Source organism: Adiantum capillus-veneris, chromosome 10, assembly GCF_014529385.1.
Source record: "Adiantum capillus-veneris isolate H3 chromosome 10, ASM1452938v2, whole genome shotgun sequence".
Classification (NCBI taxonomy): domain Eukaryota; kingdom Viridiplantae; phylum Streptophyta; class Polypodiopsida; order Polypodiales; family Pteridaceae; genus Adiantum; species Adiantum capillus-veneris.
The window spans coordinates 809910-824729 of NC_140940.1; the positions used below are offsets into that span (position 1 = coordinate 809910).

At 46.1% G+C, this 14820-nt stretch overlaps 1 protein-coding gene and 1 pseudogene across 1 annotated transcript; one reads left to right on the forward strand and one right to left on the reverse strand.

The window, feature by feature from the left end:
- The first annotated feature begins 4565 nt into the window (after nt 1-4565).
- On the forward strand, nt 4566-6202 carry LOC147448353 (putative aspartic proteinase GIP2). The gene has a single exon (XM_086522355.1). It carries the CDS (start codon nt 4637-4639, stop codon nt 5999-6001), a length of 1365 nt encoding a protein of 454 aa, XP_086378481.1. The 5' UTR covers nt 4566-4636; the 3' UTR covers nt 6002-6202.
- Nucleotides 6203-9883: 3681 nt separating this feature from the next.
- On the reverse strand, nt 9884-10579 carry LOC147448354 (uncharacterized; annotated as a pseudogene).
- Nucleotides 10580-14820: the final 4241 nt, after the last annotated feature.

Sequence of the window (14820 nt, forward strand, 5' to 3'; positions counted from 1 at the left end):
TCTGTCAGTTAACAATGATGTTTTAGTCAGCCATGAGGTAAATAGATTGCTCTGAAGAGGTGTCAGTCCCACTACCATCCTCTATAATTAGCGATATTGGATCTATTTTTGCTTGGGTCACACTCTCCTCAGTAGACACTAAGCTAGCCTAGTCTCCTTGTGATCCCCGATCTTGTTGGAGATGGATGTTAATTGTTGGGGTAAAGCCCCATGTGGTTGGTTGGTCAGGTGCCCGCCCACTATACTTATTCATTATGTACATAATAGAATAAGGGGGCTCACATGTAGAGAGTCAATTTTAGCCCTTGCAAACACAAGGTCTCCTCTTCTCCTCTCTTCTCCATTGCTGCACATTCTCACACACACTCCCGCTCGCGCACTTCATTAATCACCTATTTGACCTTCTAAGACAATCTCTACTCAAGGAAACCAAATCTAGATGTCCTATGCACTTGTGAATACAACTCAACCTACAATGTTGATGCTATCCGAAACTAGACCAAACGCATTCGACAAAGTCACGAAACTCATAGGAAACACTCTTCTCATCAAATGGACTCTGACTTGATATCCTACCTAGAACCACCCCGTGCGACGATAGCATATAAGACAGGCAGCAAAATGCAGGTCACCACTTTTTGATTTGTACGATCCTAATATGTGGTTCTACTCTCCGTGAACCGACAAGAACAAAGAAATCACCAATCGGACGCACAGTTTGCAAGAAAAATCACTCGGAAGCTTGTAGGTGCTCGCTTCGCGAGAGGACACTGGAATCATGCAAGCTTGGCATTGGATTGAAGCCCTAGCTATTGCTAACGTGTTGATGGTGACGCTTTTGCAATGGAGGCTCCGTAGAGTGCGTAGGGAAGAGAAGAAATATCTCTCTCTCTCTCTCTCTCTCTCTCTCTCTCTCTCTCTCTCTCTCTCTCTCTCTCTCTCTCTCACTCACTCAGACACGGCGCACAGTAAACGTGACATTAGATTAATTCAAAAGTTGGCTTAGGGTTACAAAAATTGGTTTATATACAATTCCTCCTTAGAGGCTCGTCCCCACAAAGAATATAGGCCGCTTAAACCATTACAAAAATGTCATTCTATTTCTAAAAATAGTGATACTAAAAGTTGGGAAAAGCTTCTTTTGTGTTCAGTCGTGTATCTCAGAGAACAGATTATGTGTATACAAAGATGGCTAGCATCCAATTGTTGCATGATCCATGGTGAGAGTCTCTACACACACACACACACACACACACACACACATGTATGGATGTATGTTCTTGATACCCAACTTTTACATCTCTAGAATTTTCTCTAGCTCATAGAGGATGGGTTCTTATCTAGGCCTACCTACATGGACACTTATGTGTTCCATGTATTATGATGTGCTATTGAACAAAATCGAACATCATCACAAAGAGAGACAAAGATAGAGCTTCACTATATATGCCATTTTACAGCATACTATGAGATATGTGGCTGCTTTCACTACCTCTTTAGAGAGGGCTTTGGGCCTCTATCTAGAGTTATGAGATACTAGGGTCAGAGATGTCTTGACCTCTATCTATTAAAGGCTCACTGATATTGAGTAGGGTTATTGAGAGAGAGAGAGAGAGAGAGAGAGAGAGAGAGAGAGAGAGAGAGAGAGAGAGAGAGAGAGAGAGAGAGAGAGAGAGAGAGATCACAATGTTCTTCCATCCAGAGATTGAGCATGGATGAGACCTACCAGAGAGGAGGGATACAAGGCACATCACTAGCAGAGGTAAACTAAGTGATCGAGTAGTAGAGCCAGGGAGATCTAGGAGGCCCAGGATGGCGGGATGCTCCCGTTGAAGGAGGAGGTTGCAGTAGAGGATAATATCTATATTGGCAAGACATGGGATATTCCATGTGCACACTCTCACCATGGAGGACATCGACACGATCATGCAACGACCGATGCAAGCCATCTTTGGATTCTGATACACATATCCACCATTTTGTATCCGTTCTTTGAGATACACACTCATGTTTGTATATGTACCTCTCATGCTCTTCATGCCCACCATTTATAGCTCTAGTAGCGTTTTTGTTTAGTTATTTTCTTTCTTTCTTTTTAGCTAGACCTTGTATCAGATTCACCATGATGGTGAATATGGCATTTAGAAGACGTTAATATAACATTTCATTTCATCATCTGTGTGTGTGTGTTGCGGGGGGGGGAGGACGAGGGTTTTCTTTTCCTTGCTTACTCTATCGTACTCTTCCCTTGCAACTTCCTCTGTTGAAGAACTCGCGGGAGCAAATGACTCCCCACCGCTTCTTTGCACAAAAAAAAGTTGTAGACGTCGCTTATGTTATGCTAGCAGACATTGCTACGAACATCGCAAAATTAGCATCGCTTAAGAGAAGCAACACATTTTGCGATGGCTTTAGCGATCGCCTTAGCAATGTTTTCATAAAATTGGTGAAAAATTTAATGGCGTCGGTAATTTTTCAAGCTTCACAACAACAAAAGGCTTCTTGTGTGACGGTGTTCAGTCACCCCTCCGTCCTTGCACCAATTGGCCACCTTCCTCCAAGCCTTCCTCCAACGGCCATCGGAAGATAGCACGAGTTATTTCCCTTGTGTGCTAGCCAAGAACTCATCTAAATGAAGCTTCACATCTGCCAAGACATGAACCTCCTCCAATGACCAATCGCTATGGTTGGCTCCTTGATCATTGACTGAGAGCTTATTATTGCAAGCTTTTTGTGTTGCTTTCTTTGCATTTTTTTGCCGCACTCATTGCGAGATGCATCGGGCCGCGGATTGTTTTTCGAGGCCGCACTAGCCATTGATGGCCCCTCTTTTGGTGATGCTAATGTCGATGCAGTAGCCATTCCCGATGCCGATGCCTCTTTGGTGATCGAGGCTTGAGTTGCATAAATGGCATGCGTGGCGGGGGACCAAACATAGTCGGTGCCCTTGAGTGGGGGACAAGAAAACCATAGGAGGTCGGGGATGGTACTCGTGAGAAGCTTGTTGGCATCGCAGGTGGAGGTTGCAATGCGAGCACCTGCGACATTTGTGAACAAGAGAACTCCTCGTTGCATTGGCTCTCATCTTCATTAGCACACAAACTACTGAGATCAAGCCCGGAGTTCATCCTCACTACCAATGGTCCTCTATGAGAAAATTTGGTTGGCTGCCAAGGATTGTGTGACCATGGCCTTAAACAATAAATTAACTATATTCTCCGCCAACTTTGGCAGCTGCAAGTAAAGGAAGGTGGCTACTCTGTGAGAAAAGGAAGGTGGTTACTAAGGGGCTATCGTGGCATATTGAGGCTAGAGGTGGCTGAGCCCTGCTGGCGAGATAGACAGACTAGGCACACACACCATTTTGCATAGTTGCAAAATCGACATAGTTGCAAAAGGGTATCAGATACGTACCTGAGGGCGTCTAACTTCCATTCTTTCATCCAACCCCAAGCCGCCATTGGAGGGAATGCGAGAGGGAGTTACAGCGACTTCAAAGATTTTTGGCGGAACTCTCTCTCTCTCTCTCTCTCTCTCTCTCTCTCTCTCTCTCTCTCTGCCCAAGCCCCTTTGCACTAAATCACAATCTCTACAACTAAGCCTATTCATTTATTGCGTGTGACCATAACAATGGCTCAAATGTCAATGACAATGGAGCCTCACGTGACCACCACCTTAGATTTAGCTGGGGTCGGGGGCCGGGAGGGGGGGGGGGGGGGGGGGGGGGGGGGGGGGGGCTCGGGACTATTTGACCACCCCTTGTCAGGTGAGATCAATGGTCCACAATCTTCGAACGATCTCGATCGTCCATTTATTCTTAGGAATAATAAGATTTCGACCAATTGAGCCCCCACGACTTGAACCCATCACCTACTGCACCGGAGACCAAGACTCTTCCATTAAGCTATCGTGCGTTACTTGAAATGGAGGTGAGAACGTTCAGTCATATAACGAAAATGACGGGGTGACGGATCACATGGTGTTCACTCGGAGATCACTTTGGGATGCTCGCGGTCACACCATGATCAGGTTGAAATAGGTGGGTTCACAAGGTGATCGCATCTTGATTGGGATTCACAGGGGGGTCACTTGTTGGCGGTCACTTGATATTGACATCAAGTTTACGTAAAGTTCACTTTAATTGTGATCACATAGTGATCACTTGGAGATTAATCCGCCATCGGACGATGCAAAACCGATCTTGCCGCCCCCAATCAATAGGGACCGTAGATCGCTCCTAACAGAGGGGGTGTCAATAATCACGGAGGGGGTGGGCCCTAGCCTCCAATGGCAGCTAGTGCTTTCCACGCCAGCAACCCCAACCCTCTCGCTCTAGTCTCCTGAGTCCATTGTGATTTGTGATTTGTGACTTGTGATTGTTGTAACTTGTGGGCGGAGGGCAAAACGGGCAGCGACGACCCGCCATTGTGAGACTTTCGGTGGCGTTGACTTTTTAAGCCGTTCGGCGTTGAAACAACGGAGCTCTATCCAAAGACGCGCTCTCAACATCATCATATCATCCCTGCACTATAAAAATGTCGCTCGACGCTCACTGGAATATTGCAGCCATCCACCCACCCCCCCATCGCCGGCCATCATCTGTAATATACAGTACTGACCCGGGAGCTCCTCGGCCATGGCTACATTCTGCATAAAAGTTCTGCTCAATATCCTCTCACCACTCCTTCTAATCACACATGTCTTCATCCACAATAATATTGAGATGGCCTCCGCCGCACCCACGGCTTTGCTAGCCCCAATCTCCCTGGATGCCACCACATCTCTCTACACCGTCACGCTGGCTAAGCCCTCCCCCTCCGGCGACAGCCCCCTCATGCTCGACCTCGACAACAGTAACCTGTGGCGGGACTGCGTCAATCCCCGCCCTTACTCCTCTCCCACCTTCAAGCCCCTTCTCTGCAACGAAACTGCCGCTTGCCTCGCCGCCCAGTCCTGCACTTCCCTCATCTGTGGCTCCGCCGGTTGCTACGACACCTGCAATGAAGTGGGCTTAGCTTTCCCCGCCTGTAGCAACTACACTTGCGCCTCCTGGGCGTCCATCAGCGCCATCCAATGGACTATGGGCACATCTGTATGGAGAGACACTATCTCCCTGCCCAGCACAGATGGCAAGAATGTTCTCACCACAGTCAGCATCCCTGAATTTGCATTTCTATGCACCGACGACACTCTGCTAAAAGGCGGCGAAGGACGGCTGCCTGCCGGAGTAGTGGGCGGAGCTGGCCTCAGCAGGGCTCCCATCGCCCTCCCATCGCAAATTTCTGCCAAGATCAACACCATCAGCCGCAAATTCGCTTACTGTCTTCCCTCCTCCCCCAATTCGCATGGCGTCCTCTTCTTCGGCGATGGACCTTATGTCTTTCTACCTGGCATCGATGTCTCCAAACTTCTCCGCTATACCCCCATCCTTTCCTTCTCCAAACAGTCCGACTCCTATTTCATCCAAATTCAGTCAATCTCTGTCAATAATGTCTCCCTGCCTATCAATCCATCCCTCCTCACTATCCGCCGCAACAGCACAACTCGCATATACGTAGGAGGCACACGATTCAGCTCCAGCGTCCCATATACTCGGCTTGAGCCGTCCATCTACACGGCCCTTGCTTCCGAGTTCAAGAAGGCCTCCATAGCTCGAGGTATCAAGCCTGTTGCAGCGGTAAGTCCCTTTGATCTCTGCTTTGATGCGTCCAGTGCCTCCTCGACAAGGGTTGGATACAACGTTCCCCAGATTGACATCTCATTAAAAGGCAAGCAGGTTGTATGGCAAATATTTGGGGCTAACTCTGTTGTCATGGTGAATGATCGAGTATTTTGCTTAGCCTTCCAAAAGACAGACGAATTTGAGAGCAGGTCCATCGTTATTGGTACATACCAACAGCAAAATGCCTTCTTTCAGTTTGATCTTGCCGCAAATAAGTTGGGCTTTTTGCCTACATTGCTTGGCTTGCAAACTACCTGCTCGAACTTCAACCTCCCTTGAAGAAACGATCATTAGCTGCATTAATCCTCCACACTGCATATATATTGTAATTAAATGAAGTTACACCCACCTTAATTCATATGTACCATGGTTGAGATGGCCAAAGCAAATGTTGGTTCCAACCCTGCACCAAAATCTCTTTATGATAATGGCAAATATTTGGTGTAGAGAAGCTGTGAATACGCAGGATATTGCCTAAAACCGTCTAGTCTCCGTATTTAAAAATCTATACAAACATGAATAAGTGTGCCATTATATTGCACAGAATCTGGCCAATCCAATGTTACAACCAGCATAGACATCATCACTGTGAGCATTCTTTGTCGGTATCACCTGAGCAAGTTGCACCATCCAGGGTTGTCGACGTTCGACGATGGCCCCCTTGCATCGACCCGACCTGTCCCGAATGGACATCAGAACTCCTAACGTTTTGGCGGTTGTTTCCTTCAGGCCACTATTATCCCATGGCTCATGGGGTCACGGGCCAAAGGCCCCCCGTCACTATCTTACACGGGCTCAATCAGGGGGGATCTAAGGCCCAAATTTGGGGATGTGAAGCGGCTTTGATCTCGGTCAGCCGATCGAGTGGTGAACTAGGGGTGAACCAAGGGTGATCTTGGGGCAAAAATGGTGCCTCGCATTCACCCCGAGTTCACCCGCCTCGCGGGGTGTGAATCGAACCCAAGACCTCTCGGTTGCCACATGAATGCCTTACTACCACGCTAGCACATGCCATTGCCCATGTTGTCATGACACATGATCACACCCAAGTTTACCTGCCTCTAGTTCAACGATCCCTAGTTCGTTAGATGATCTGACGTTTGAGATTAAAGCGACCACAAGAAGGAAAAAAATTTTAAAATAGCCCTTCGTAGGCAAATCCTCTAAATTTTGTCACTTGTCGCCAAGGTCAAAGGTGGCCTTGAAGGGCTCTTCAACCTTCAAAAATGAATCTTGGCTCAAGGGCATGACGCCAAAGTCAAGCCTCGTGTGCTGCGAAAATGCCATTTGGGGATTAATGACCGGCACTCCACATGCAGTCAAAGTGAGTGCATCTCCATTTCATTGCATGTAAAGGCAAGAATCAACTTTGCAAAGGCATCCACATTTTGCATACATAATCTTGTTGATTGAAGCCTCTTCTTATACAGCATTGATCAACCTTATATGAGGGATCACTGACTTTTATCAGAATTTTATCAAGCCTCGAATGCCTAGTGAATTAATTCATAAAATGTTTAAAGATGGATTGATGCTAGGACACAATCTCTTTTATTTTAGAAACCAGCTCTTTTGCTGCAACATTTCACTTATTGTCAAGCAAATGTCACCAAGCCTCTTTTGCTGTATGTTGTTAATAATGCAAAAAAAAAACTAACAAAACAATCCACGTAAGAATCTCCTTGAAGACTTGTGTAACGATTGCAAGATCCCCATCGGTGAGAGGCACTAGGGTTGCTTTTTGACAAACAAGAAACCCATCGTTGGGTATTTAGTCTGTTTGCAATGGGTGAAAATGTGAAAAGCATTGCAAAGACACTAAATTACCAAAACAAAAAGTTATACATTCCGGAAATTTGAAGGGCAAGGGTGCCAATCAAAAATCAACCTTCTGAGGCACAATGGGTATCTTTGAACCTTTGTGCTATGTATCAACCATAATCAGCAAATCATTTCGCAGACACCAGGTGGTATGTGATGCTTGAGCATCGATTAATATCTACATAGATCAAGGTAAGAAACTCCAGTAAAGAAGAAACAATGTTCTAGTGTCTCCTAGAATGCTCCTTGTAATCTTTAAGAGAGAACACTACAACAAAAAACGGTGTTATCGACGCATATATCGACGATGTCCGTCGCTATGCGCGTCGCTGTGAAACCAGTCGCTATTAGCGATGCGCATAGCGACGCATATAGCGACGACCATAGCAGAATTTTTTTTTCTTGGACAGAGGGCAGATAGCCTGGCCTGTGCTTAGTTAAAAGATGGACACAGCCACAGCCAGACTTCCTGCCCTCTGCCCAAGAAAGTGAGCAGCACCAAAATATCAACCATGCTCCCGCGTGCAGAAATTTCGGCAGAGTTCCCTTTGTTTTTACATAAACTTTTCAAAAAAAACCATATCATGTATACGCCTCCTACATGCTATCCATGTAAGATCTCATATGAGATTTAAGGCCAATGAAAGACAACCGTACCAACTGAAAAACATAGCCATAACTTAAAAGCATAACCATAACGAACCATAACCATAACTTAAAAGCATAACCATAACTTAAAACCATAACCGGCTATAACCACTTTGATCAAAACCATAATGTAGATAACCATAACCATAAACAAAATTAACAATAACCATAAGCATAACCAGAAAGAGAAACAATAACTGTCTATACAATGACAATGACAATAATCATAACCATAAGGAAAACAATAATTGTCTGAACACTAACTGTTTGTACAAAAAAGAGACACAGAAGCGTGTCTGTGTCTCACAAAGCATATAGATGAAATCTGGTCCACTAATGACTAGGCGTCGCAACCTGCACATAGGACAACTCACAAAATTAGTATGATATTACTTCACATATACTGACTTAATTAAATCAACTCACATATTAACGTCTCACCTCAAGCGATCAGCGAGACTGTAAGGCCTCCCAATCTATAGGCTCTCCTGAAGCTTCAAGATCATTCAGTACTTCATAGATACCTCTGCGATATCCATATGACTCCTCCTCGCGTGATGGAGCTCGATGCATCGCAAGATTCTGCGTTTATACAAAAATCAAAGTAATAAGAATACATGATTCATCGCGTTTTAAAAAACGCCATAGTTAAGATTGGATTAGAAACTCACAAACTCATAGCGAAAGGTGTCGAAGCCTCCGCTGCCAAGATGAGATGTCCCCCTAGTCATCTGTCGTACTCGCACGGTCTCATGCTGTTGTCTGAATCGCGTGGCCGCTGTCCGCTCATCCTCCCTGATCTGCAGCCACGTCTCGTGTGGGATGCCCGAAGGCTTCGACGAGCCGGTCCTGAAAGCCTTCCGAGCTGCATCTCATCGATGTTTGATGGTGTCTCGTGCAACACCCTTGATCCACCGCGCCGAAACAATGGAAGAACCTGGAGCAGGCTGGTACTCTCTCAGGATGGTCTCCACTATGTAAGTGACTTTTTCCTTTTCTTGCTGATCCCAAGACGTCAGAATGCTGGTCGAAAACTGCAGCTCCACGAGCTGGCGAAGCCGCTGTCGCATCTCAGTCCCGACTCTATCCATGTCAACAAAACCATCTCCCCGTACAGTATAGAGCTTGGAGGCACTAGGATCATGTGCCTCCCAAGGTGTCCGAGGTGTGCCAAGAGGTGTGTCGAGAGGTGTGCCTGGGTAAGACGGGGGTCGTGAGCGAGGAGGGGTCGAAGCATCTGTGGACCCTCCTCCACAGCAACCACCACCTTCACTTGACGATCGCCGAGATTGGCGAGTGCGTCTGTGCTGCGGAGATGAGGACGTGCCCGCCTCTGCCCCACCCCTAGGTGTTGAAGCGGCCGTGATGGGAGAAGAAGGTGTCGTACCCATAGGCGTCCTGAACCCCGTAGGCGTCCCCCCCTAAGCGTCGGTCCCTCAGGTGTGAAGCCCGGAGGCGTAGTACCTATGCCTCTGGCTACCCAGTACTGAGAAGCCTCTGCCATCTGAGCAGGCGTCATCCGTGTAACGAAGCCCATGAATGCATCTGCACTCATGGAAGCGGGATCTGGAATCTCGTCTACCATACTAAAGTCCTGCACAAAGAAAGTAAAATAAAGCGTCAGAACACAGTTGTTTAAATTAACTTTAAGCTTAATTTTAAATCAAAGTCTTCACACAAACACTTACAGGCCTATGCCTCGACGAGTGAGGCATCATCGATAAGATCTTGCACCATATCATCGTCTATCTCTAATTGCAAACATAACTCTGCCCCAACTCGTTATGGCAGATTGTCTTCATCCATTGCATCTTCATCTATAAGTGTCAATTCTGGTTCGTCTGCGTCATCCCTCGTATATCTGTCAGCTTCCTCTGCCATACCTTCGTCCATCTCATCTAATGTCACAGTGGTATGGACGTTGTCTGACTGAATTTCCTCAATGAGATCTTGCCCTTTAAATACTTGTTTATTTCTTGGAGCAACCTGAACCACAAACCACCATTGTCGCTCTCGAGGGTCCGGTACAAAGACCACTTGCTCGCAATGTTCAGGGAGAGCAAATGTGTCGCTCCCATCTGTCCAAGTCTTTGTAGAATCTATTTGCACAGGTTTGTTTCCATCTCTGCGTACCGTTGCATTGCGACCAGAAGTAATCACCTTGAACCACTTCACATCCAACAAAAACATCTCAAACCGCCTGAAGCTTACTTTCAGGATATCTGACACCAGACCACAGTAATCCAGGTTGCTAGTGCTCTCATTCGTGTCTCTAGCACTGGCCCTACTCTTTTGCATGAAACTAACCATTACCCCACTGTCAAACGTGTTTCTTGTGCTGTCAATTTGTTGTGTTCTGAAATGCTTTCCATGCGACCATAGTGCCATGTATGTATGATACTTCCAGTCACATCCAATAGCCAGCTCTTCCTCTTCTAGAGATATGGGTTCTCCGATCTGTCGAGCTGCTCTCACTGTCTTGTCCAACCATGCCATTGTAGGGAATTCAGGTAGAGGAGCGAGATAGTCTGGCAAGGGTAAGCCTCTAGTCGTTCGACTTCGCCTGAAATCCTGTCGCTCTAGATTGCGTCTCTCTTTCTCTTCTTCGTACCTTTCAAGCCATTTTTGCATCGGCGCTGAATTTAGTATACAGAACTTCATGATCTTTTCTTGCATGGCCAGGTTCATTTTCTTCGGCACCCCTTGACCTTGTGGCTCCTCTCCCACCAGTCTTGCATCCTCCTCATCGCTCCATAGTCGAGGCATTTCTGGGTCAGAAACGGATAGAAATTCGGTCGTCAATACAAGAGACTCTTGCACTAGCCATCCTTCTGCCATGCTCCCCTCGGGACGCACTTTTTGGCGAACAAAACCCTTAAGTGTTTTCATGAACCGCTCTAGAAAGAACATCCAACGGCTGTGGACTGTACCTGCCACTGCAACCTCATCTACTACATGGATGAGCAAGTGCATTTGGATAGTTAGGCAGCTCGTGGGTAGATACTTCTCAATCATGCAAACTGCTTCAATGGAGTTAGCCCTTGCGACTGCAATAAATTCCTCCCGTATCTCCTTGGAAGAGATCCACCGCACTAGCTCTGAAATCTTGTATATGCAGGTCCGCACTTCTTCCGTTAAACACCCCTTGATCGTAATTGGAAGAATGAATTGCAAGAACTTATGCCAGTCGTGCGATTTCAACCCTGACAGTTGATCGTCATGGGTGAATGCTGTCTTGAGACATCGCATATATCCTGTTGGCGTCTTGAACTCTGAAATCACCCTTTTCACTTGTCGCTCTTCGTTTTTTAGCAATACCCATGGCGCTCTTGGAAGTTTTGTTTGACTAGCTGCATTGGTGAAAGGCCACAGCTCTGGCATATTTCCAACCGGCTGCAAATCATCTCGTGAAGCTCGATTGTCTTTCATTCCCATGATTGTCTTCCAGAGGAGCTCTCCCACATTCTTGAATATATGCATTGGATCCAGCAAATGGTTAATTAGTAGATCACCCCAGTACGGCAACGTATGGAGAATGGACAAACGTTTCATTCCTGGAACAGGTTGCCCCTCATGTTGCTCCCATCGGCGACGCCACTCTTGTACATGCATAGGACGACATTCGACGCGACCAAGCTGGCCTTCGCGCAAGTGATGGCCATCTGGAAGATAACGGTGGTGGCCTAGATAAATTGTCTTTCGAAGAGAGGTAGAATAACGCACATCCAAAGACTGCCCACAAATTGAACATGCATTGTATCCCGAAGTTGTTAGTCCTGCATATATCAAAGCATGAATCAGGCCAAGGCAAAGGGCTTTCGAATAGCGAGAATTTTGTAAATCAATAACCATTACCAGAAGCTTCTCCGTATCCTCGCCAATCATGCATAGTCCACATAAGAAGTCCATGGATCCTTGCATGCTGTTGTCCTACTGGTTCAACCGCATCTGCTATGTCGATCCCATGCCATAACTCCTGGAGCTCGTCAGCTAGTGGAGCTAGATAAACATCCATGTTTTTTGCCTTGAACTTACCAGGTACAATCAAGCTTAAAATCAAATGACCCTTCTTGATAGCAAGCCACGGCGGGAGGTTGTAATTGATAAGGCACACATGCCAAGTGCTCCATGACGAGCTTCTCAAGCCAAATGGATTGACTCCATCCATTGCCATGCCCAAACGCAAATTGCGTGGTTCACTCTTAAAATGTGGCAACGTATCTTCAATGTGCCTCCAAGCCTTCGAATCAGCTGGCACCCTAAATGTTGCGTCAGTGGATCTATTCGTAGAATGCCACCGCATCAACTTTGCAATGGAACCACAACGAAACATGCTTTTTATCCTAGGAATAATAGGGAAATGCCGCAACACTTTAGCTGGCATTGTCTCGCCAACTGCATCTTGTTTGTAGCGCATTGCTCCACACTTAGGACACGACAGACAATCTGCGAATTCATTGCGAAAAAGAATGCAATCATTTGGACATGCATGAATCTTGTTGTAGTCCAAGCCAACTGAGGTCAGAAGTTGCTTTCCGTCTGGCCTGGAGGGGAGCATTTCATTGCCAGCCGGGAGAAGTTGCTCCCGCAATAACCTATTTAAGCCACATTAAATTAAAAATCTCTCCGAGCACATCACCGTTGCAATCGAAAAATCTCTTTTGTAAATTACGTACCTAAACAAAGCAGTGACACTTGCATCTGACCACCCGCACACTGACTGAAGATTCAAAAACTCCAGACAAGTACGTGCCAACTTCCTCAACATTTAGAGTTACCCGTACGGTGTCACTCTAGAGTGACTCGGGAGTTCATATCGAATGTGTTTTCTTAGTGGTCGCCATTTCAATGTACGAATTTGGAAGGAATATGTCTTCAGAAGATAGGCGCATGGCTTCTGGTGCTGCTTCGTTCGCGTTCTCCTCGCTTGTCTGGAAGAAGGCATCCAGCATCTCCTCCATGCCGTCGTCTTCTGTCTGTAAGCCCTTTTCTGCTTCCATCCGTGGCTCTATATTGGTCGGACCTTCACGCATAATCTTTTTTCTCTCTCTCTCAGATGTAGGTGCTATGTCGCGGAAATCAATGCCCGTTCCGTAGGAGTCGTATCGCAGATTCTGTACGGTTTCTCTAGCAAACTCTCTGTACTTGTGCACATGCTCATTACATATCCTACACTTGCGCAGGATTTGATACTTGCAGAGCGTGCACGAGCATGCAATCTTTTCCTCCATGTTAGTTGATGACGTTGCCATCTACAATGATTATGAATGTTGTTTTAATATATATATATATATACTCCTCACAATGTAAACTACCTCGCATTCTCTAGTCTTGCCCAATCTCCGTACACCTCGGTCCAGAGGTGTACGGAAATCAGGACCACCGGGTCAAAATCTCGTCTTTATTGGTCAAATCCTATATGGGTAGACACATACGTGCACTCCCAGGTGTACATGGCAATACATGTAGCAGGCAAAACCCCTTTACCTCTTTTAGTTCCATAGTTTCTTCTCTGTCTACGTACCCTATCTCTCGTTCTTTCTCTCTCAATCTCGATCTCGCTCTCGCTATCTCTCTCTCTCGATCTTGCTCTTGCTATCTCTCTTTCTCTATTTTCCTATCTCTCTCTATTTCTCTATTTTCCTATTTCTCTGCCATAACTCCTGGAGCTCCACTTCCCTATCTCTCTCTCTCTCTCTCTCTCTCTCTATATATATATATATATATATATATATATATATATATAACTCTCTTTCTCTATCTCTCTATTTCCTATCTCTCTCTCTCTCTACTTACCTCTCTCTCTCTCTCGCTCTCTACTTCCCTATCTCTCTAATGATCGAACGAGCAACTGATCTAGGGAGATCTAGACACCCACGACTGCGGAGGACTACACAACATCGACAGAGGCTGCATCAGAGGATCTAGCTAGGTCACTTTGGCTCGACATGTACAACGTCCAGTCAGAGTACTGACCATGGAGGAGACCTACCTATCCCAACTAGCTCGTTTAGCCGTTTAGTCCACACCCAACAGTTTAGGATTCCATAATATTTTATTTTGTCATCTTCTTACACTGACTTTGTATCAGATCCATCACATTGTAACTTTCTTGTCTCATGTCTCATAGGTCACTTTGGCCTTTCGAAGACGTTAATATAACATTTCATTTCATTTCTCTCTTTAATTTTTTTTTCTTTAGTTTTAATTTCTTAAGCATACATTAATTCTCTCTCTCTCTCTCTCTCTCTCTCTCTCTCTCTCTCTCTCTCTCTTTCCTACACACACACACACACACACACCGTTCTCTCTCTCTCTCTTTCCTACACACACACACACCGTCTCTCTCTCTCTCTCTCTCTCTCTCTCTCTCTCTCTCTCTCTCTCTCTCTCTCTCTCTCTCTCTCTCCTACACACACACACACACACGATGTAGAGGTAGAGAGAGAGAGAGAGAGAGAGAGAGAGGGGGTTGGGGAGGGTGGAGATGGACATAATACCTGCGCAGCAGGTTTCAGCCAAGACCCGAGCAGGCGAAAATGGCCCCTGCGCGTGGGTTTCGCTTTTTTCCCCCAATTTTTTTTGCGTCGATATACGTGTCGCTATACACGTGGCAAATAAAGCCTTTC